The sequence below is a fragment of the Megascapheus bottae genome, chromosome 12 (assembly GCF_031878675.1).
Source record: "Megascapheus bottae isolate mThoBot1 chromosome 12, mThoBot2.hap1, whole genome shotgun sequence".
Lineage (NCBI taxonomy): Eukaryota > Metazoa > Chordata > Mammalia > Rodentia > Geomyidae > Megascapheus > Megascapheus bottae.
In genome coordinates, this window is record NC_143520.1 from 15,268,813 (window position 1) to 15,292,500 (window position 23,688).

At 36.8% G+C, this 23,688-nt stretch overlaps 1 protein-coding gene across 1 annotated transcript in view; it reads left to right on the forward strand.

Annotated features, from left to right (window-relative positions):
- The window catches only part of Scn9a (sodium voltage-gated channel alpha subunit 9), a 135,429-nt gene that overhangs the window by 48,023 nt on the left and 63,718 nt on the right, over window positions 1–23,688 (forward strand). Inside the window, exons 2-3 of the mRNA XM_090342710.1 lie at window positions 20,273–20,580; window positions 23,306–23,424. Coding sequence (XP_090198836.1) covers window positions 20,323–20,580; window positions 23,306–23,424 — 377 coding nt within the window. The 5' untranslated portion in view covers window positions 20,273–20,322. The remainder of the gene's footprint in view (window positions 1–20,272; window positions 20,581–23,305; window positions 23,425–23,688) is intronic.

Genomic DNA, 23,688 nt, shown 5'->3' on the forward strand with positions numbered 1-23,688 from the left:
CTTGGAAACAAGCTTTTATGTTAAAATGAAGAGGCACATAAGCATTGTGCCTTTGTGTTTCTCTCTTAAAAGTATCCTCATTTGGTGTGTGAGTAGCTAACGTTCTTATAATCTACCATCTCAGTGCAACTCAGGTCTAATTTCCACATATTACAGAGAACATACATATTATCCCTCTGAGCTTGGCTTAGCTCACTTCCCATGATTTATTCTAGTTCTATCCATTTCCCTGAAAATAACATTATTTTATTCTCTGAAATGGCTGTGTAAAATTCTGTAGTGTATAGGTTCCACATTTTTGGATCCACTCATTTATTATGAGGTTTTGGGGTTTCTTCCATATTTTGACTCATGTGAATAGTGCAGCAATGACCATGGTTGTGCAGGTGTCCTTATCATATCCTGGCTCTTGATGCAGGAGTGGTAGGGCTGGATTTAGGGAAGGTCTGTGTTTTGGGTTTTTTTCATTTTTTATTTTTTGGGCTGATGTATAAAGGGATTACAGTTACATTCATTAAGTAGTAAGTACATTACTTCTTGGACATTGATACCCCTTCCTATGTTCTATATTTCGTTTTTTTGAGGAACCTCCAGACTGCTTTCCATAGTTATTATACTAGTTTACATTCCCAACAGCAGTGCACTAAGCTTCCTTTTCTCCCATATCCCCTCCAACATTTGCTGTTGTTCAAATTCACAGTGTTTGCCAGTCTAACCTGGGTGAGATGGGATCTCACAGTTATTTTGATTTGACGACCAGTGATGATGAGCGTTCTCTCATGTTTTTCTTAAGTCATTCTTACCTCTTCCCTGCTAAACAATTTTGCCCATTTAGTGATTAGTTTATTAGCACTGGGAAGGATTAATTTCTTGAGCTCCGTAGAGGTATATATTGGATTTTACCAATATCAGACAAAGCATTATTATTATTATTATTATTATTATTATTATTATTATTATTTGTCCTGACTATACTTTCAGATAGACAGTATTCTTGAAGGATTAAATTTCTATTTCTTTTCTATTTATTTTTAAAATGATTTTTAATTCAGTTTTACTGTCAGGGGGATGTACAGAGGGTTTACAATTACATAGTCAGGTAGTGAGTACATTTTTTTGTTGTTTTTGGGCATTGTTACCCCCCTAAATGTTTCAATTTCTTTTTTGTGGATAACTCTAAGCACACCTCAAACATTCAACAAGTAAACCCATCATCATATATAGTCAAAGAAGAAAATGAACTAAAATAAGGGAGTGTTCTTTGTTATCAATGAGAAAATATTTGTGGTACTTGAGAAAAGTAGGTCAAGAAGTACAAACTAATCTTGCAGAAAAGGTAACACATCATTTCATGAGAGATAATGATTGTGCTTCAGTAAAGCAGTCCAACTCTGTACAGATTCAAAACTCAGTATATTCCTCATTTGTAATAATTAGTACACATCTAGGACTCTCCTAGCAGAGGATTACAATAGCTCAAAAACTATGTACATATGGTCATATAGGATGAAACTAAATGAAATGAACTCTGGGATATGGAAACAAGGGGTTTATCTTTGTGATTGTTGTTCTTAATGTACTATGAGCAGTTATTTCTTTCCTCTTTATTTCCCCTTATGGCTAATCTCATGTAGTTACTGTACTGACTTTGTTACCTGGTATAGTTTATTTGTTTATTTGAAATAGGGAAGGGAAGGGGGAAACAAGATGATTGGGTGGGGTTGAAGGGAAGGAAAGGGGGGCAAAAGTATAAGAATGGATATGAATGTTTGTGAAGTAATGCACCCATTACCTGACAAATGTAACTTTAACCCCTCTATGCATTACCCCTACAAAAAAGGACTGATAGGGAACTGGATTTCTTACTGCTAAATATTCACTGGAGAGAAGGAAGATGGCGCCGAGACCATAGGGACGCTGCCTAGCTTTCTCTGACAAAAAGAGAGAACCAGGGAGTCCCACGAGCCAACTTTCTAAAGAAATCCACAACAACAAACTCAAAAAGCAATGGAGAAAGACTCAAACCGGAAAAGAAATCCAGATAAAGCTCACATCCAACTTTCTCAAAGAATTCGGAACGCGAGGACCCCTCCCCCACCTCTCACCCAAAGCCACGGAAAGCCGCACCAGACCAAGCTGCGAAAAGCGGCTTGAGCTGGCACCGGCTCCACGCGGGGAAAGCGGGGGCGGACACCGGCTCTAACCCATGAAAAGCGGCAGCAGTGGAGGGCACCAGGCTGGGAACCCAACGGCTGCAGAAACCAGCACAGAACCGGGCCAGCGAACGGCGGAAGCAGGGGAACCCAGACGCGGAACCAGAACAGCAAGCAGCAGAACCCAGACGCAGAACACAGGCGGCGGCGGAGACCCGAGGGGAGTGAAAGACTCCCCACCACCGAGGAGCTCCCGCAGAAGGACGCAGAGGCGTGAGTAATACAGCATGTCCCCAAACACATCGGGAAAGCAGAGCGGGGGCCAAGCAATACAACTTAACTCAGACCCCAACACCCCGCCCGAGAAAGACTGGCTGGAGCAGGGGGCAAGGAATTTAGAATCCTGTCCCTCCCCGCAACAGCCCCCTCCCTCAGGCCATTGACTGGAGATTGACAGGCAGGCTACCCATAAGACCCAGCACCCCACCAAGGGAGGCGGGGCTGCCCCAACTCCCACCCGCCCAACGGGCTCAACCCCCAGCCCTCTGACTGGAGACTGACAAGCAGGCGGACCCTAAGACTCAGCACCCCACCAGGGGAGGCGGAGCTGTCCCAGCTCCCACCCGCACACCAGGCTCCTCTCCCAGGCCACTGGATCTGGAGAGTGGAGGGCTTTGGGACCCTGCCTTACAAAAGTGGGTAGGGGGTGCGGGTAAATAGGAGCCAGCATCTGCCCCCTCTCAATTCTCGAGCTAGGCATCCTCCAGCTGGGAATCCTGAGCAAGAAACCACCGAGGGCCGCCCCCACAGTCACAGACTCTGACAAAGCAGTGGAAACACAGCAGGGATCTGAAGGGACCAACCAGCAGCCAAGCTCCCCTTCTGAGAACCAAAAAGGCACGGCTCCATCCTTGGAGCCCACGTCCCCAGCTGGGCCCCGCCCCTGGGAACAGAGGGGCCTCCTGCTGGTCCTGCTGAGAGCTCCTGAAACTCTCAATCCCCAGACCCTTGGCTTGGGGCCGCCCCTGGAAGCAGCATAGGAAAACGTCCACCAACCCCGCTCAGAGGGAAGCTCACAGATCCATCCCATGGTCCACTGTGAGGCCACTGGTTGGGCTAAGAGCTAGTCGCGCAACACCACATAAGTTTTATTCTAATACTTTCCAAACCTTGTACTCAAATACTCTACCTACTTACCCCCTGACCTCTCTCATTCTATTTTTCTATCTCTGGATCTCTGCTCCTCTTTCAACCCTTATACTGCTTGGATCTACACTTGATGGCTGTTGAGCAACATTGTATATCTAGGTGTTTAATCATTCTCTAGGCTCAGAGGGACTTAAAGACAATAGAGATTGGATTGAGAGGCTTATTGCTTTGGATATAAATCACTTATCAGTGAATAATTAGACTAGTCGGTAACTGCACAAAAAGAAAGAGTGATAACACCAATCAAAACTTGTGAACATCTAGAGTCTACCAGCTACAGAGGTCTAGGTTGGTTATATCTGAAAAACTATAATCGTGTTTAGTATTAATCTTGCTCCCATTTTCAAATGGGCAGAACAAGAAACTCAAGAAAAATGTCAAATCAAGAAACAACATCTCCCACCTCCCCCACCCAATGTAAACAGCCAATGGAACAGTCACTGGCAAACCTAGAGGAGAGTCTTCCAAGTGCTGTACAAATGCAATTGATAAACATCATTAATGAAAAATGTGAAAATATAAAGAAAGAGATAAGGGAGGAAGCCATAGCTGAACAAGAGGAAACCATAAACAAGGTGATAAGTAAAAAAGAAGAAGCCATAAAGGAGGTCATAATAAAGGCTGTTCAAAGAAAGATGGATGAATTCATAGAATCCACAAATAAAAAGGTGACCGAACTCCAGCAAATGTTCAAAGAAAATAAAGCTACTGAGATAACCACTAAAATGGAAATCAAGGAGCTAAAGAAATCCATACATGATCTAAAAGAAGAGATGGAAGAAGGCATCAAAAATGAGCAATTAGTAGCAAGGGAGATGAAAAATAAAGTAGATAGCTTTAATAGCAGGTTAGACAATGCAGAGGAGAGAATTTCAGGGGCTGAAGATAATTTAGTTATTATAGAGAAAGAACAGAAAATGAGTCAATCCAAATCTAGGAAAAATGAGAGAGTGCTTCAGGAGGTCCAAGATACAATTAGGAAGCCTAATTTAAGGCTAATCGGTATTGAGGAGGGTCTGGAGAAAGAGGTCAATGGTATTGGAAATATACTTCAGGGAATCATCTCAGAGAATTTTCCATATATCCAGAAGGGCAGACCCATCCAGATACAAGAAGCTTTTAGAACCCCAAACAGACCTGACCAGAAAAGAACATCTCACCGCCACATCGTAATCCGAACTGGATCAGTAGAAACCAAAAAAAGGATCCTAAAGGCAGCCAGGGAAAAGGGTTCAGTAACCTATAAAGGAAAACCAATCAGAATAACCCCAGATTACTCAGCAGAGACCATGCAAGCAAGAAGTGACTGGAAGCATATATGTCATGCCCTTAAGTCAAATAACTACCAACCAAGAATACTGTACCCAGCTAAGCTCTCATTCATAACCGAGGGAACAATAAAAACATTCCATTCCAGGGAAAAGCTGCAACAATATGTCGCAACAAAACCAAAACTACAGAGAATTCTGAAAGATGTTCTATACATAGAAAACCAAAATAAATGCAATATAGGGAAAGAAATGGCACCTAAACAGCATACCACCTAAGGAGCACAAGAACTGTCAAGACACATGCCCAAATAAAAGCTTTTAAAAATGGTAGGACCTAATAAATATCTCTCAATCCTAACTCTCAATATCAATGGACTCAACTCTCCAATTAAACGGCATAGGCTGTCTAGTTGGATCAAAAAGCAAGAGCCATAGTTCTGCTGTCTTCAAGAGACACAACTTACCCCAAAAAACAAGCATCTTTTGAAAGTGAGAGGTTGGAATAAACTCTATCAAGCTAACGGCCCCCATAAACAGGCTGCAGTTGCCATCATCATATCAGATAAAATAGACTTCAAACCAAAATTAGTAAGAAAAGACAAAGAAGGTTACTACATACTACTAAAGGGATCTTTCCTCCAGGAAGACATAACGATCCTAAATATTTACACACCCAATCCCGGAACTCCAAACTTCATCAAGCAAACTTTACTTACACTGAAACCATACATAGATCAAAATACAGTGATTGTCGGTGACTTTAACACACCACTTTCACCTATGGACAGATCAACAAGGCAAAAACTCAACAGAGAAACCTTAGAACTGAACAACTATATAGACCAACTAGATCTAACAGACATCTGCAAAATATTCCACCCAGCAACAACACAGTATACGTTTTTCTCAGCAGCACATGGAACATTTTCCAAAATAGATCACATCTTAGGCCATAAAACAAACCTGGACAGATTCAGAAACACAGAAATTATTCCATGCACACTCTCAGACCACAAAGGCATCAAACTCGAACTGAACACACATCTCCACCAACGAAAACCCTGTAACTCATGGAGACTGAACAACACATTGTTGAATCACCAATGGGTCATTGAAGAGATCAGAACAGAAATCCAACAGTTTATGAAATTTAACAGTAAGGAGCACACAAAATACCAACTCCTTTGGGACACAGCAAAGGCAGTACTCAGAGGAAAATTTATAGCACTGAGTGCCTACAACAACAAGTTGGAAAAATTTCAAACCAACAAGTTAATGTCTCACCTTAAACTCCTGGAAAAAGAGCAACAAACCAACCCTAATCCCAGTAGAAGAAAGCAAATAATTAAAATCAAAGCAGAATTAAATGATTTGGAATCCAAAAAAGCTATAGAAAGAATCAACAAAACAAGGAGTTGGTTCTTTGAAAGAATTAACAAAATTGACAAGCCCTTAGCAAATCTCACCAAAAAAAGAAGAGAGCATATCGAAATAAACAAAATCACAGATGAAAATGGTAATATCACGACAGAAATTACCAAGATCCAGAATATCATGAGGGAATACTTCTCAAACCTTTATGCCAAAAATTTGAGAATCTAGATGAAATGGATGAATTCCTAGCCAATATTAACATACCCACACTGAACCAAGAAGAACTAAGCCAACTCAACAGGCCTATTTCAAGCTCTGAAATAGAAATGGCAATTAGAGAACTTCCACTTAAGAAAAGCCCAGGGCCAGATGGATTCACAGCTGAATTCTATAAGGTCTTCAAAGCAGAGCTCACACCAATACTCCTCAAGCTCTTCAACGAAATTGAAAATGAAGGCTCCTTACCAAACTCATTCTATGAAGCCAGTATAACCCTCATCCCCAAACCAGACAGAGATTCATCAAAGAAAGAGAACTATAGACCTATATCTTTGATGAACATTGATGCAAAACTTCTCAACAAAATACTGGCCAACCGTCTACAACAACTCATCAAAAAAATTAAACACTATGATCAAACTGGATTCATCACAGGGAGGCAAAGCTGGTTCAACATACGCAAATCAATTAATATAATTCAACACATCAACAGGAGCAAAGACAAAAATCACATGATTGTCTCAATAGACGCGGAAAAGGCATTTGACAAGATCCAACACCCCTTTATGTTAAAAGCTCTGGAGAAACTAGGAATCCATGGAACATTCCTCAATGTAATAAAGGCTGTGTATGAGAAACCTACTGCTAGTATTACACTTAATGGTGAAAATCTAAAGCCATTCCCTCTAAAATCAGGAACGAGACAAGGATGCCCACTCTCTCCACTACTCTTTAATATAGTACTAGAATTTCTAGCCAGTGCAATAAGGCAAGAAGCAAGCATAAAGGGGATCCAAGTAGGGAAAGAGGAAATAAAACTATCCCTCTTTGCAGATGACATGATTCTGTATTTAAAGAATCCTATAGACTCTACTGCCAAGCTCTTTGAGCTGATTCAAAGGTTTGGAAGAGTAGCAGGCTATAAAATCAACCCTCAAAAATCAACTGCCTTCCTTTATGCCAACAGTGAGAGGAACGAGGCAATAATCAGGAAAGAAACTCCTTTCACAATAGCCTCAAAGAAAATAAAGTACCTAGGAATTAGCTTAACTAAGAAAGTAAAGGACCTTTTTGACAAAAACTTTAAAACCCTAAAAAAGGAAATTAAAGCAGAACTAAGGAAATGGAAAAACCTCCCATGCTCCTGGATTGGAAGAATCAACATTGTGAAAATGACCATCTTGCCAAGAGCTATCTACAAATTCAATGCAATACCTATCAGCATCCCAATGTCATTCTTTAAAGAAATAGAAGAGGCAATCCAAAATTTCATATGGAATAATAAAAGACCCCGTATAGCAAAAACACTTCTTAGCAGAAAGAACAGCGCTGGAGGAATTTCAATTCCAAACTTTAGACTCTATTACAGAGCTATAATTCTTAAAACAGCTTGGTACTGGCACAGGAACAGGCCTGAAGACCAATGGAATAGAACTGAGGACCCAGATATTAAACCACAGACATATGGCCACCTAATCTTTGACAAGGGAGCCAAAAAAATAGAATGGAAGAAAGACAGCCTCTTCAACAAGTGGTGTTGGCAGAACTGGTTAAGCACCTGCAGAAAACTAAAGCTGGATCCTTCTTTGTCACCTTGCACTAGAATTAACTCCAAATGGATCAAAGACCTGGAGGTAAAAGCTGACACACTGAAAACTCTACAGGAAGGAATAGGAGATACACTAGGCCTCCTTGGCACAGGTCGAAACTTTCTTAATAAGGACCAAGAATCACAACAAATCAGAGAAAGGCTGGATAAGTGGGACTGCATTAAACTGCAGAGCTTTTGTATGGCAAAGGACATAGCTAGTAAACTAATCAGGAAGCCTACAGAGTGGGAGAAGATCTTCACCAACCAAACAATGGACAAAGGCCTCATATCTAAAATATATCAACAACTCAAAAAATTGAATCACTCCAAAACTCACCTCCAAAGTAACAACCATCCCATTAAAAAATGGGCCAAAGACTTAAAGAGAGTCTTCTCTGAAGAGGAAACAAAAATGGCCTATAGACACATGAAGAAATGCTCAACATCTCTGGTCATAAAAGAAATGCAAATCAAAACAACTCTAAGATTCCACCTCACTCCAGCTAGGATGGCCAGGATCAGGAAAATGAATGACAACAGATGCTGGAGGGGATGTGGCCAGGAGGGATCACTACTACACTGTTGGTGGGAGTGCAAACTCGTTCAACCACTATGGAAAGCAGTGTGGCAGTGCCTCAAAAGGCTAAACATAGAGCTCCCCTATGACCCAGCAATTCCACTACTTGGCATTTACCCAACCACCCAGAAACAAGGACATACTAAACCCACTAGCACAACAATGTTCATTGTAGCACTATTCACCATAGCAAAGATATGGAACCAACCTAGATGTCCCTCAGTTGATGAGTGGATCAACAAGTTGTGGTATTTGTACACAATGGAATTCTATGCTGCTGTCAGAAAGAATGACATCGCCCCATTTGTTAGGAAATGGAAAGACTTAGAAAAAATCATATTAAGTGAAGTAAGCCAGACTCACAGGAACTTAGGCTCAATGGTTTCCCTCATTCGTCATAATCAGTAGAAACCTTGGGCTCTACTAGCAGAGATTTGCAATAGAGCAAAATCTTGATACATAAGGACATATAATGGGAAGCTAATCGAAAGGACCTCCAGGATATTGAAACAAAAGCCATATAATGAATGATTGTTTTCCTTAATGTACTGTGTTGTCTCTCATCTCCTTTGCTGTCCCTTGGTTATCTCATATTGGTATAGTATCTCACTTTGTTATCTGATATATTGAATTTATTTGTATTTGGATATTTGAAATTTGATAGGGAAGGGGGGAAAACCAAGATGGGTGGGGGGTGGGGGGGAGGGAAACGGGTACCAAGACATGTGAAAGGGTATCAATGTATGTGAATTAATGCACCTTCTATCTGGCAAATATCATGTAACCCTTTTACTAATTACAATAAAAAAATAAAATAAATATTCACTGGATGGAAATATGAAATAAATTTGCATAGGACCTTATGAAAGGTCCAGTGCAATATAAATGAGTATGGACTATCACTGAAAGAAATTTTGTAAACAAATTCTGCAAAATAGGGAGACCTTAATGAACACCAGATTATTGACCCCATAGTCAGAAAAGAATCGTGTCACATAGATATTTATCCCTTATTTTCAGATAACTAATAAATACATTCAAGAGTATATTTTTAAGAGAATATTTTTCCATTTATAGAAAAATAGTTTACCATATGACTCTGGAATGCTGAACTGGGGATTAGGAAAACAGTGTTCTGATAAGAAATGCCATTCCACAATTAATATCATTACAAATTAATAATTTCCTTATTAATATTTATGTTTACAGTGCCATATTTCTATTAGTAATTACTAATGTTCTTATAAATAATAAGATTTTAAGGACAAAATTTGTAAATACTATAATTTCTTTATTTTTTAGTCCTGGGCCTTGAACTCAGAATCTGAGCACTGTCCTTGGGTTTTCTCAAGGCTAGAGTTCTACCACTTGAGCCACAACACTAATTCTGGTTTCATTCATGCTAGGCAAGCACTACACCACTAGGCTAAATTTCTGGCCCTATAGTTTGCTTTTAACATAAAATAAGGACATAGTTAAACACAAGACTAAAAATTTGTAGCATTGAAATATTGTTTTACTATTTGAGATCATTCCATTTATTTTTACAGACATGATACTGATGTATCAAAAATGAGCATGAGTTTCATCCATATATATGTGTATGATCCTATTTTTAAAGGCTTGGAATACTTACAGAGGATATGTGAAAACCATATGTTGCAGATGGACTTTATATTTGATATTTAATCCATAATAAAAGCTTTACACTACACATAGTGTCCAGTGTGTGTGTGTGTGTGCGTGTGCATACATGCACACTTATGCTGGAATATAGCACAAGTGATGTTTTTTAGCTATTTCTGCTTAAGACTGGCACTCTGTCACTTGAGCCACACCTCTAGTCTTGCCTGTCCTCGCTGGCTTTGAACTATTATCTTCAGATCTCGACTTCATCAGTAGCTAAGATTACAGGTGTGAGCCATTAACCCAATATCTTTAGCCCAGATTTTTCCAGAAAAGCAAATTCACAATGTATATTTTATAAATTAAGTAATGCAATGGGAACACTATGTCACATTTACAGGATGCATTATTTTTCATTTAAGTCATTATTTCTGAGGTCAACTGATTATTAATTAATTTACAGGAACTATTTTAATCACTGAGGAAAAATACCAGACCAGATTTGACTTGTTGTTGTCAAAATGTTGTTCCTACACAGTGAATAAAAAATAACTTGTCATACTTTAAAAAAAAAGATATTGTTTGTAAGCCAGGGAAATAAGCACTGTCTGCCTCAGGACAAATGGAGATTTCTTGGAAGGTGGTGGTCAGCTCAGTTGTGATTGAAAATATATATGACTCATGTATTATGCAAAGGAAAGCATTTTTATCACAAGTGGTACACGTTTCAATGCAATGTAACATTTGAATACCCTACTGGTAAAGGAAATTTCCTGCCCAACAGGAGAAAACAGAATTTCAGATGCTTTATTAATTTTCAAAGTTCTGAGTCTGCACATTATATGCAGCCATATATGTTCTCTAATTTGATAAGGGAACAAAGATGAAGATGTATGTCATTAAAAGATGAATAAAAAAGATAAAATTATAAGTAGTAAGCTACAATTAAAAAGAGCAATTCTAATTAGATGATGTGACAATATATTGAATTCTCAGAACATATCCAGTATCTGACATAAACTGACTAGTCTAAACTTTTCGTGAATAATCCAGGAAAAGAGAAAAACAATTTATAGATATTTCCTGAAGAAATACTCTTTATACAGTAAATATCATTGTCAAATACTAAGTAGAACGTCAAGTCATTATGAATTACCAACTAGAAAATATATGCTTTAAAAAAGTAAAATACCATTTGTACTAGCAACATAAAACTATACATAGTAAATACAATAGCCAAGGACCCACAAAAAGCTAGACAAAATAATTTAAAACTGTTTCAAAGGACAGAGGAGATAATCTAATTCATCAAAAGGGTATTTTCTTTTTAGATAGGCATTATAAAGGTTTTACAATGAATTAATCTATAAATTTCTATTGCAAAGAAAATCTGTAATTGGAGAAATAAATGATCAATTATAGTAAGTCAATCTATGTAAAGGAATGTCTATGTATGTCTATATCTGTAAAGCTACGACATAAGAAATCTGTGGGAAGAGAGAGAAGGAAGGGTATATGTATGTGTGTACATAGACACATATGTGCATATATGTTTATGTGCACAAACACATACATAAACATATATGCATAAAGCAGTGCATAAGATCACTTCAGCATAATAAAGAAAGTTAGCAATAGGTGTTAAGTAAAAAAAAGATAAACTGGCAAATATAACCAAGATATCTTCAATCTAAGTGGCTTACAGTCACTTCATTCACTGATCATGGACTGGATACAGATCCTGTGTTCTGCTCTTTCTTTTAATATTGTCAGAAAAAGACTACCTCCCTATTGTATCTAACACAGAGATTAACAGATATTTTTTTCAACAGTTACACATGTTTTTTCTTGACTGCATTTCACAGATAGTATATTTTAAACACAGATGAAAGCTTTGGTTTCTTTCTCTTATTTCCATGATGATGTAACATTTTCAAAGCTACACAAAATAAGTACAATTAATTTATAAAATTAATATTAATATATATTAATGTTTTCACTGAAAAATCCAATTACAAAGATGTAGTAATCAGATAAATGCAAATATAGACTGTCAGTTCAACTACATGTTTGAAATGTATGTGATGACAGATTTATAATATGTTCCTTACCATCTCTAAAGTTTTTTATTAAAAATACTGAGAGAAAGTTAGTGGAATACAAACAAAATTTATGAAGATGAACAATTTAATCCACAGAAATTATACTAATGTCGATTAATGAAATACAACCAAATGTTTTATTAAACCAGAAGCAAATGTAACAATATTTCACTATGATACGCATTCTTTTTCTTTTTTTTTCCAGTTCTGGGGCTTGAACTCAGGGCCTGAGCACTGTCCTTGGGCTTTCTCCGGAATTTTTTTCTATGAATGTGGTACTGACGAATCTAATCCAGGTCTTTGTGTATGCTAGGCAAGCACTCTACCATGAGACCAAGCTCCTTACCTCTAAGATATACATTTCTTACAGAAATAGTAACTCAATCCTACAAATTCTGCATACTCTTAATGAAGAACAGCTAATCACATGGAGCATATTGTGGAAAACAATTTAAATCTTTAATGAAATATATTTCAAAAAGAAGAAAACTGAAAAAGAAATTTAAATACTCATATATTGCTATTACATGGAATTTACTAAACATCACTATAATTGACTGACAAGGTGGATAATGATTTCTGTCAGAGAATTTAAGTTTAGTCCCTTCCAAAGACATTGTAAGTGCTCTGATGTATTTGACTGAGCTATGAAAGGAATGTGATTGAGCGTTTCCCAAAATTTAATGTAGTAAAATTTTACATGTCATCTCCAACAAGTTGAAAAACAACAACAAAAAAACAGTGCCCACCGCACCCCCTCCCATTCTCAGTAATGAATGCACACTACTTTCCTACTAAAGGAAAGATTGGCTAGTATTTCACTTCAGTAAATAGTCTCTCTCTTTCTCTCTCTCTCTCTCTCTCTCTCTCTCTCTCTCTCTCTCTCTCTCTCTCTCTCTCTCTGTCTCTCTCTCTCTCTCTCTGTCTGTCATTTGTAAGGCTTGAACTCAGAGCCTGGGTGCTGTCCCTGATCCACTTCCAGTTTTTGAGTGATTTATTGGAGCTTTAAGACTCTCACAAGTATTTTTCTGCCCAGGCTAGCTTGGAACTGCAATCCTCAGATCTCAGCTTGGATTACAGGTGTGAACCATTGGCCCCCAGCTAAATATTCTTCTGGTTATGTATCTCATAGCTTAGATTTTATTAACATCCCCCTTAGTTGTATAACATACAGGTCCTTAACAACATAGTTCTTCAAGGTATATTACCAGACACATAATCTATTTAATCTCTTAATGAGAAAACCTGATGGCCATCTCCTTAGAGCCCAAAGACACATCTATGCTTTCCTGATTTGGATCACTGAGGTCTTTCTTTATACTAGTGGTAATAGCAAGATTTCAGTGTTTGCCATCACCAGATGAGAAGTTCAAAAGTAGCCTTTATGTACAAAGCAATGATGATGTATATAAAAAATACACAATTAATTGATAATCTTTGTGTACTAAAATTTTGTTTCTAATTTCAACATAGTTTTTATAGTGCAAATTGCACAAATAGCAATGACAAAATGATCTTTTTTCATTGTGTGGAATATTGAAAACAATTAGACGGAGAACAAACTTAAAGACTGAGTATGCAGAGATGACCAATACATTTCTTGGACTGTAGCTAGCATACACTCAGCCATCTGGTGAAGGAAGAATCACAAGAAGGAGGAATTAAGGGGACATAAGTCAAGTATGGATCACCTAAGTGCTGCTCATCTTCCCTGTCTGACCAATATTTTCTTCTTGCATTAGAGTCATGTGCCTTTCCTTCATGCCCTCATTGCTCCCAGATGAGAAGAATATTATTACAATTGTTTACCTAACCAATGTCCCCAATAGACTACAAGCCACAGAGGATAAGAAACAAGAAAGCCTTGTTTGTATTTTTGTCACCAGCATCTGATAGAGTTCACCACTTAGCAGAGACTTAAAAAATTTGTTATGTCTATCACTAGAAAAAGAAAAGAAATAGAAAAAGAACAGATAATATTGAAGAGAGAGTGACACTGTTCAAAAGGAAATGTATCTACTACTTGACATGTAACTGTAATCCCTCTGCACATCAGCTTTACAATCAAATTTTTTCCATATATTTTATTGTAATTAATAGAAGGGTTACATTATATTCACCAGATAGAAGGTGTATTACTTCACACTGATACCCTTTCTCAGGTTTTTGTCCACATTTCCTCCTCTCACCCCCTCCCTCATACCATTCTCCCCCTTCCCCATCCCATCTCAAATGAACAAATAAACATATATACAATATGAGATAGCAATGTAAGATACTGTAACCATGAGATAACCAAGGGACAGCAAAGGAGATGAGAGAAAACATAGTATATTAAGGACAACAATCACTCCTTATATGGCTTTTGTTCCTATATCCTGGAGTATATACAATCAAATTTTTTTAAAAGAACACATGATATAGATACTTTAGTTTATTTTGATATCATAACATCTTTAAATTTGTTCAAATCTTCTAACATATTTAATACTTTAAACATCCACAATAAAATTTTATTTCAAAATATTTATTAGTTACTGCCAAAGATAATTCTGTACTACATTTCATGTTGAGAATTAATGAACAGTGATATTTTATAAACATGTTCTACCTACATTGTTTTATAACCAGAGAACAACTACTTTATTTATAAAGCCTCTCAAGATGTTGTGACTGAAACAACTGAATATCAAGGTAGCATAAATGAAAATCTAGTTTGTATATAAAGGATTTATATATATATTGTAATTTATGCAGTTGAAAAAATCCACAATCAAAGTCATTACTACTTTGGTGAGTTAGGTTTACACTTTTCTATATTTCTGCTTAATTTTATGTATTTCTCCAGTCTGGGATTCTTCATTCATTGCTGCTTTTCATTCCTCTTGGATGTTGTCTTTCTGCCTGTGGAACTTTTAGTTTATTACACAGATTAGTAATGAATCTTGTCCTTTTGTGGCTCTTCAAAAAGGTTATCTTAAGTCTGACTCTTTTTAACTTCCTAAAATATAGTACAAACAAGCATATATGTCATAAATTTATATTCCAATCATTTCGTTACAAATAGAAATAAACTCTGTAACCAAATGTCCATTTGATTTTGTTTCAAACACTGATACACTCTAAGGATGCATCAATCACCAGGATTTCCAATTTATAAATTCTCAGATATGCTATTCTACTCATTAGCTAAGTGACAATATATATCTAACTCTGTTGTAAAATGTTGACATAAAGCTGGTTTATGTATGAGAAATTATTGGAAAATCAGGGCCAACAGGACAAGAAGAGCTACCTTGGCAGAAATTACCTTTGTAGTAAAAATGAGTTATATAAATTCATGATTATAAGCAATTATAAAAAATGAGTAACAGTTACATTTGACCGTTGCCATTATGAGAAAATAAATGTAAAAGCAAATTGAGATATAATACGGAAATAATGGACTGTATGTAGATTGAATCAAACTTGTTTAATTCCAATCTTCTTAGTCTGAATTCAACTGTACAGGTCTTGGCTAATTTTAAGCTTTCAGATAAGAAAAATAATAATATATTTATCACCTAAATAAATATAATGTATTGCAACAATTGGCTTTCCTAATAGCAGATGCAGTAGCTGGTAAAATCAAACAGCAGGGATAGAAAAATTGACAATTTTAAAATGTGTGTACTATTCAGAAGTAAGAAACTCTTAGTCAAAATGTATGGTATATTCTTGATTAAAAATTAAGACAGAAATTTCAAGAGAGCAAATGAACATGTTAGTCAAGGGGTTTCACAGACATAGTATTGCGTATGAAATCTGAAGTGAATCAATACTTGGATACAAACCTATGCTGAATCCAGTGTTGACAGCCTTGAATGTCTCCAGTACTGAGTCACTTAGCATGCCATTTCTGCAAAGAACTGGATTTCCAAACAGTATTAATAAACTTCAGTCTCAGTTTTTCTTTTGTGCAGTCTAGCACTGTGATTTTCTGTGACCATAAAAAAAATATCCTTCAGAGAAGTACTTTGTAGCATTCCTTCTTAAAGACTAATGATGAAGATAGTCTAATATAATTTCATTAGAAAATCATTGCAGGGAAATACCGAAGAGCTTTCAAAAGTAAGGAGCATTTATAATTAAGATCACCCTAGAACTTATGCCTGCTGACTTAGTTCCTTTTATTTGGTGGTGGGGAGGGAGGGGGAAGGAAGTCATGGGGCTTGAACTTGGCCTGGGTGCTGTCCCTGAGCACTTTAGCTATGCCCTACCCTTGAGCCAAGCCCCACTTCCCATTCTCTAGTGGTTAATTGGAGATAAGAGTCTCCTCCTCCTCCTCCTCCTCCTCCTCCTCCTCCTTCTTCTCTTCCTCTTCTCCTTCAAATTTCTTATCTGATGCATACTGCTATTCAATAAATGAATTGTATTTCCTTTTTTCCAAATGTTTTAGTCTACATGTTTACATGTTTGCTATTGACATGTGAGATTTTCAGAGTTATGTTCCACACAGATGTATGAAGATCCCAATTCTTCCTTTGCTGCCAATATGCATAGAAAATATTCAAGATCCATGTGAATGTCCTTCCATTAACATGGAAGTGATCTATCATAAAAATTTATACTGGAAGGCTGGAAGGGAACCTTGTTTTTGTTTTCTCCTTTTCCATGGGATCCTTTTTTTTTTTTTGGTCAGTCTTGGGGTTTGAACTCAGAGCCTAGGCACTGTCCCTGAGCTCTTCAGCTCAAGGCTAGTATGCTCTACCACTTTGAGCCACAGCACCACTTCTGATTTTCCGGTGGTTAACTGAAGATAAGACTCTTATGGATTTTCATGCCTGGGCTAGTGTTGAACCACAATCCTCAGATATCAGCCTCCTGGGTATTGAGTAGCTAGGATAATGAAACCATGGGTGCCTGGCACCTTTAATTTTTGACATTAGATTCTAGATAATATGACTACAGATGCTGTGATGGGATGCCAGTGAATACTGCAGATGATTTTAATGTGTCACAGTAACATGGTGTTTAAAAGACGGCATTTGTGTGTATAAGCTATGAGCAGGGTTTCTTGACAAGCATGGAGCTGTCAAGGGCAATGCTCTGATGAGGGGAACAGGTGTTTGAATGTTAGGAAAAAGAAAATTTCTGTGTCAAATCTGCTTCTTTCATCTCTTTGTTAACCACACAGCACTCAATGTAACACAAAACCAAAAGAAGCCTTTTAGACCTGAACAACATCAGGACGGTGGATGGATATGTAATAAAGCATTCATTTCACATCTTTTATTTTTAAAGATAGTATGTGACCATTATCTATGGAATTAAACTCTTAATTCTTTAAAGGAAAGTACACACAGACTCCCTCACCATGTACTTTTCAGTATATTGCGTCTTAATGACTCCCAAGCATAATTAGGACTCAGACATTGTGACTCCAGTCTAGGTCCATGTTTAGAAGCTGTAAGCTCATTCCTGACCCAAGAGGCTGTATTTATATAAAATTCCCTCTCAAGCATAATGACTTAAAAATGGATTAGCATTTCTACTGAATCTCATATTGATCATTAAATCAATGTGAAATTTATACTACAAAAAATATAATCTTAATGCATTCATTATAACCTATTTTAACTAAAAACAGTTCAAATTATGCTTATCGTTAAGATATATTTTAGATAAAGGTGATATATTTACTTATTAAATTTAAATGCACTGGCATAACCTTAATTTTAGATAATAGTACTGGATTCTACATTTGTAGCTATCTTTTATCTGAATAAACTTTTCTGTCTTTGAATATATTCACAGAAAAAATTGTGACTGATAATTTTATACCTAGTTTCTATTAATAAAAATATCTATTTTAGTAAGTTTATCACAATGAAAGGTGAAAACACATTTATAACATTATTGTTAATTAATATCCTTTCTCCATTCAAACTCCGTTGTTTTTCCTTAGGGCTCTTTTATTCTTCTTATGAATTACTTGAAATACCATATTACATTAGATATTATGTCTTCTTTGCTGTTATCAAATTGTAGGCTTTCAAGCTTGCTTGCTTGCTTCCTTCCTTCCTTCTTCCTTTCCTCCTTCCTTTTTCCTCCCTTTCTCCCTCTGCCCCTTCCTCCTTTCTTCGTTCTTTCTTGCTTTCTCCCTTTCTCGCTTCCTCCCTTTCTCATTTTCTCTTTCTTTCTAGTGATCTTAACAACTTGAGAGAGTAGAAGGCATCCTCGCAAGACGTCCCTAAATTCAACTTTGTCTTTTTGTTTTGTTCTTTTCCATGATCTGACTCAGGTGTAGATTTTTTTTTTTAGAAAGCTGTAGAAACAAAGTGTGGGCCTTCACATCCACTAGTTCACAGTGTGTGTGTTATCACTATTGATGTCAACTGTGATTTATTTGGGGATGGATGTTCACATCAACTTCAAAAATAGAAATTGCAAAGTATTTTTGATCCACTTCTTTAAAAAAATTAAGTAGCTCTTTTGAATAAAATGTGGCAAAAGTTAGCTCTTAAAAGAAAGATGAAATTTACAGTGCTTGTGTGGAGTTCATGCAACTTAGGAATATTTTAAACATTGAATAGTACTTCAGTGAGTGATGGGGTAGAGAAAATATGGCACATATACAATGTGTTTAACAATTACACAGAAAGTTTTCTGTGTAGACATACAGTAGCTAACTACTATTTTTTTGCAATTCTCAAAGTGATTTATTGGCACTCATGGCACTGTGCTTGCTTATTCTACTGTCAACCTAGAGTCATTTCTCCAGTTACTTTGGAATAGAAACTCAAGTCTCAAGTCTAGTCTGGCTTCTCCAACTGTGATGCATCAAATCTCACCTCCCCAAGTAACTAGGAATATGGCCATGAGCTACTGGCACTCCACTTATAAAGTGTTTTAATTTCAAACAGTTTCTTGATTTTGAGAAATATATATTTTACTGAGAAAAATGTGACTTGTAAATAAAGTAGTTCAGTCTTTACTTTCATGATTTCACAGAAATGACCTTCCCCAAGAAGGAAAGGGATGTTAGGTTGTGATGGTGGTGATGAGAGATAAGAAAGGGTGATCAGAGGCAGAGAAGCAATGCCATAAAGACTTAAAAGAGGAGTCTTGAGGCTGGGTGCCAGTAGCTCATACCTGTAATCCTAGCTATTCAAGAGGCTGAAATCAGAGAATCTAAGTTCAAAACCAGGCTGATCAGGAAAGACCCTTATCTCAAATCAATCACCAAAAAAGCCAGAAGTGGCGCTGCAATTAAAGTGGTAAAGTGCTAGTCTTGACCAAAGAAAGAAAAAAGCTTAGGAATAGTGTCAAGTCCCTGAGTTCAAGCCCCAGGACAAGCACACCCAATACATAGGTGTATATGTAAGTATATGTGTATATGTATATATGTATACATACCCACATAAATATCTGTACATGTCTATACATATCTATATCTACTATTTGTCTATCTGTCTATCTATCAATCTATCTTTATCTGTCTATCTATCTATCTATCTATCTATCTATCTATCTATCTATCTGTTAAGAGACAAACATTTCACCAAAGTTGAATACGGATGAAAGCTGAAAGGAATTTAAAATAATTTCCTCAGGAAGTTGTCATTTGTTTTACTCTAGAGCATGTGTTAAGTTCAATTCAAAAAATTAATATTCTAGGACATCAGGAAATAAGTCTTACACATTTTCTGGCATACAGTATCCACAACTTGACAACAATTCCATGCAAATATAATTTCTTATAAAGTTGAAGCTATAGTTCTGTTCTTGTTCCTGTTGCTAGGGATGGGGATCAAATCCAGGGCCTTCTTCATATAGCAACTGAGCCACAAATGTGCCTCTTCCTAGTTTTGTTTGTTAGTTTTGTTTTGTTTTATTTATTTTATTTTTTATGCCAATCATGGGGATTGAACTCAGAACCTAAGCACTGTCCCTGGGCTTTCTCAAGGATAGAACTCTACCACTTGAGCCATAGTACTACTTCCAGCTTTTTTCTATGTATGTGGTACTGAGAACTAGAGCCCAGGTCTTCATGCATGCTAGGCAAGCACTCTACCACTAGGCCACATTCCCAGCCCCTCTCCCTGGTTTTGAATACACCCTCCCTGACAGCTAACTATTTAAGACTTTACCTCCTTATTTCCATGCAGGTCTCTTATGTAAGGTACTGAGGAGGAAATAAAAGATACAGGATGAAAAGATGGCAATGTTGCCTCCCCCAGGACCTCAGAGCTTTGTCCACTTCACAAAACAGTCTCTTGCCCTTATCGAACAACGCATTGCCGAAGAAAAAGCAAAGGAACCCAAAGAAGAAAAGAAAGATGATGAAGAAGAAGCCCCAAAGCCTAGCAGTGACTTGGAAGCTGGCAAGCAGCTGCCATTCATCTATGGAGACATTCCTGCTGGCATGGTGTCAGAGCCCCTGGAGGACCTGGACCCATACTATGCAGACAAAAAGGTGACGTATGGTCATTTCTGTCGAATTCCTTCTGCACCAATCCAGGTTTTTTTTTTGGCAGTCCTGGCCTTGAACTCCAGGACTGAGCACTGTGCTTGGGCTTCCTCAAGGCTCGAGCTCTACCACTTGAGCCACAGCACCACGTCCAGCTATTTCTATGTATGTGGTACCGAGGAATTGAACCTGAGTCTTGGTGCATAGGCAAGCACTTTACCATTAGGCAAAAGTTTGGCCTACAAAGCCATTTTAAATTTAGATAAGAGAATTAGCAAATGCCCACATTATTACTATGGTATTAACTACTTAAGGAGGCTGTTCAAAATATGTAGTATTTTTTTTTCTAATGTTCCCTGAAAATTGACTGTAAGATTGGAGTGTCAATTTGACTTTTCCTGTTTTTTAAAGATGTTCAATATAACAGTTTGATTGTCAGCATGTGACACTTTGATCCCAAAGTTTCATGATTGTGATCTATTTTTAATTGTTTTTTATTGCCTTTAGGTAGTTGCACAAAGGAGTTTCAATACATGTCAGCTTATGAATGCAATGCATCAAGACGGATGTTGTATCTCCTATCATTTTCCCCTGTCAAAATTCTATCTATTCCCTGTTAAGTAATCCATTCTTTCTGCTTATAATTAAGTCCTATGTATTTGTAAAATTAAAAAGTCTTTCAATTTTAATAGAAATGCAAATGACTCATTTAAATTTAAAATGTAAAACTCACTCTATTTGCGGATAGTGTGTATTTGTTGTGTGCCAGACCTGGCTTTTGTAAGGTCTGGGAACTGTTGCTGAGCTTTGTTGCTCAAGAGTAGCACTTTATCAGTTGAGCAACTGCTCCACTTCCACTTTTTGGCAATTAAAGAATCTTGAGGACTCTCTTTTTGAGCTGGCTTTGAAACCTGATACTCAGATTTCAGCCTTTTTTGTGTGTTAGTTTCAGGACTTGAACTTGGAACTGGATGCTGTATCTGAGCCTCTTTGAACTTAAGACTAATGGTATCCACTTGAGCCACTTTCAGTGCCACTTCCAGTTTTTGAGTGGTTAACGGAGATGAGTCGAACAGGGACTTCTGCCTGCACTGGCTTCAAAGTGCGATCCTCAAATCTCAGCCTTTTGAGTAGCTAGGATTTTAGGTGTGAGATGTTAGCTCCTGGCAGAAACTTACTATTTTTATTTTAAGATATGGCTACATGGTAACCTGATCTTGCATGTCATAATGTAATTTTTCTGCTACTTCACACTCCATTATTTCTCCGTTATAAAATATTGTCCATTAAACACTTGTAGAAAGAAAGAATAAATGACATTTGAAAAGCAGCTTCTTAAGATTTAACAAAAAAACAGTTGAATTTTTAAATTAACTTTCAATGACAAAGTAGATTTCACTTCAAATTATGTTTCAACATAGCTAGTGCAGTGAAAGGGAAGAGAGAAAGATTTGAAAAGTATAAATAAATTCTGTTGTTTTCCTGAGTGAATAAAGCCATGCTCAAATAAAGAACAAAACTGATGAACTTGTCTCTTCATTTTGGTGAAATATGTCCATTGCCGAAAGCCTGAGTAGAACCTTATATGAAACATAGATTAAGCAAAAGAACAAATCACCACATTTGTACCTTCTAGATTATGAAAGGAATTTACCTTCTGGCTACAAAAATCTATGGCCAGCATTTTAACTTGATTGTCCTAATTTCTAATCCAATGCCTTTGGTGTTTTTTTTTACATTTTTGTGGTTACTATTTATTTGCTGTTTTTTTCTTTAAGTTTTATTAGCATAAATTGGTTATAAAAGTAATTGTATTATGAAATTTACAAACATATATTGTACTTGTTCAAATCCTAGCTGTATTACTCTTTTTTTTCATCCCCCCACCCTGTTGCCCCTTTAATAGTCCCTACTGGGTTTAGTGATGCTGTTTTTATAGGTTTCGTGAAATGGTTTGATCACATTCACCATCATACTCTGCCTTAGCCCTCTTCCCTCTCACAGACTTTCCCCAGTTTCCTTCTATCAGTTATGTTACTTATAATTGTAAGATTTACTATTCTCATCTAATAGATCTAATAGGTTCTACATTTGAGCAAAACCATGCACTATTTGTCTTTTGAGCATAGCTTCTCTTGCTCAACAGGATGCTTCCTAGCAGAATTCCAAACCGATGAATAATAACAATCATGTTTCCTATTTTTTTAGCTACTACATGTATTACAACTATGTCAAGGAAAATGAGCATTGTAAATTGGTTGAAAACATTCTTCTAATGCAGGCATTCATTTGATTTATGGAATTTTTAAAAAAAAACTCATTTGCATCACAGTTCTCAGCAAATCATATGGCTCTCAAGCCATTGTGATAAAACTCAGACATATATAAATCTTATTCAATTTGTTTACAGAATAATGGAAACAAAATGAATTTCAGTAGTGGCAGGTTAATTGTTTCCATTGATAAAATATGATCAAGAGGAAACAGTATTGTCAAGATCTAAGATGTTTACTATAAGTAGGTCAATTCTTAATGCATTGAAAAGACATGAACGTGGGGCCCAGAAAACAAATGTACAGCTGTGTCAGCAGTAAAGAACCCCACTGCTAAGTCCAGTTTCACTGAGTCTTTAATATGTCACTACAATGTGAAGGCTTAGATCACTGATATTGCTGTGCAAGATGGAAATTCTGGGTTCTCAGTTTCATCTGTTTTCTTTTGCCTCATGCAGACTTTTATAGTGTTGAACAAAGGGAAGGCCATCTTCCGCTTCAATGCCACACCTGCTTTGTATATGCTGTCTCCCTTCAACCCTCTCAGAAGAATATCTATTAAAATTTTGGTACATTCATATCCTTTGTGACATGCTAGCTGAAATGAAATGTTAAGGTATAGATTTTTCTGCAGTGTTTGGATGTTAAACTGGAGTCAGTCTTTCTTTTTGAAAAACACTGATTTTAACTTGTCAAGTCCAATATAAACTGATGTGTGCTATAGAGATTGAATAAATACCATTATTAATATTTATGAGTATTATTTTTGTTTAAAGAGAGAGAAATGAAATCTATAAACTCATCTAGATTTTTTTTTCTAAGGAAAGTTTCTTGGATATCA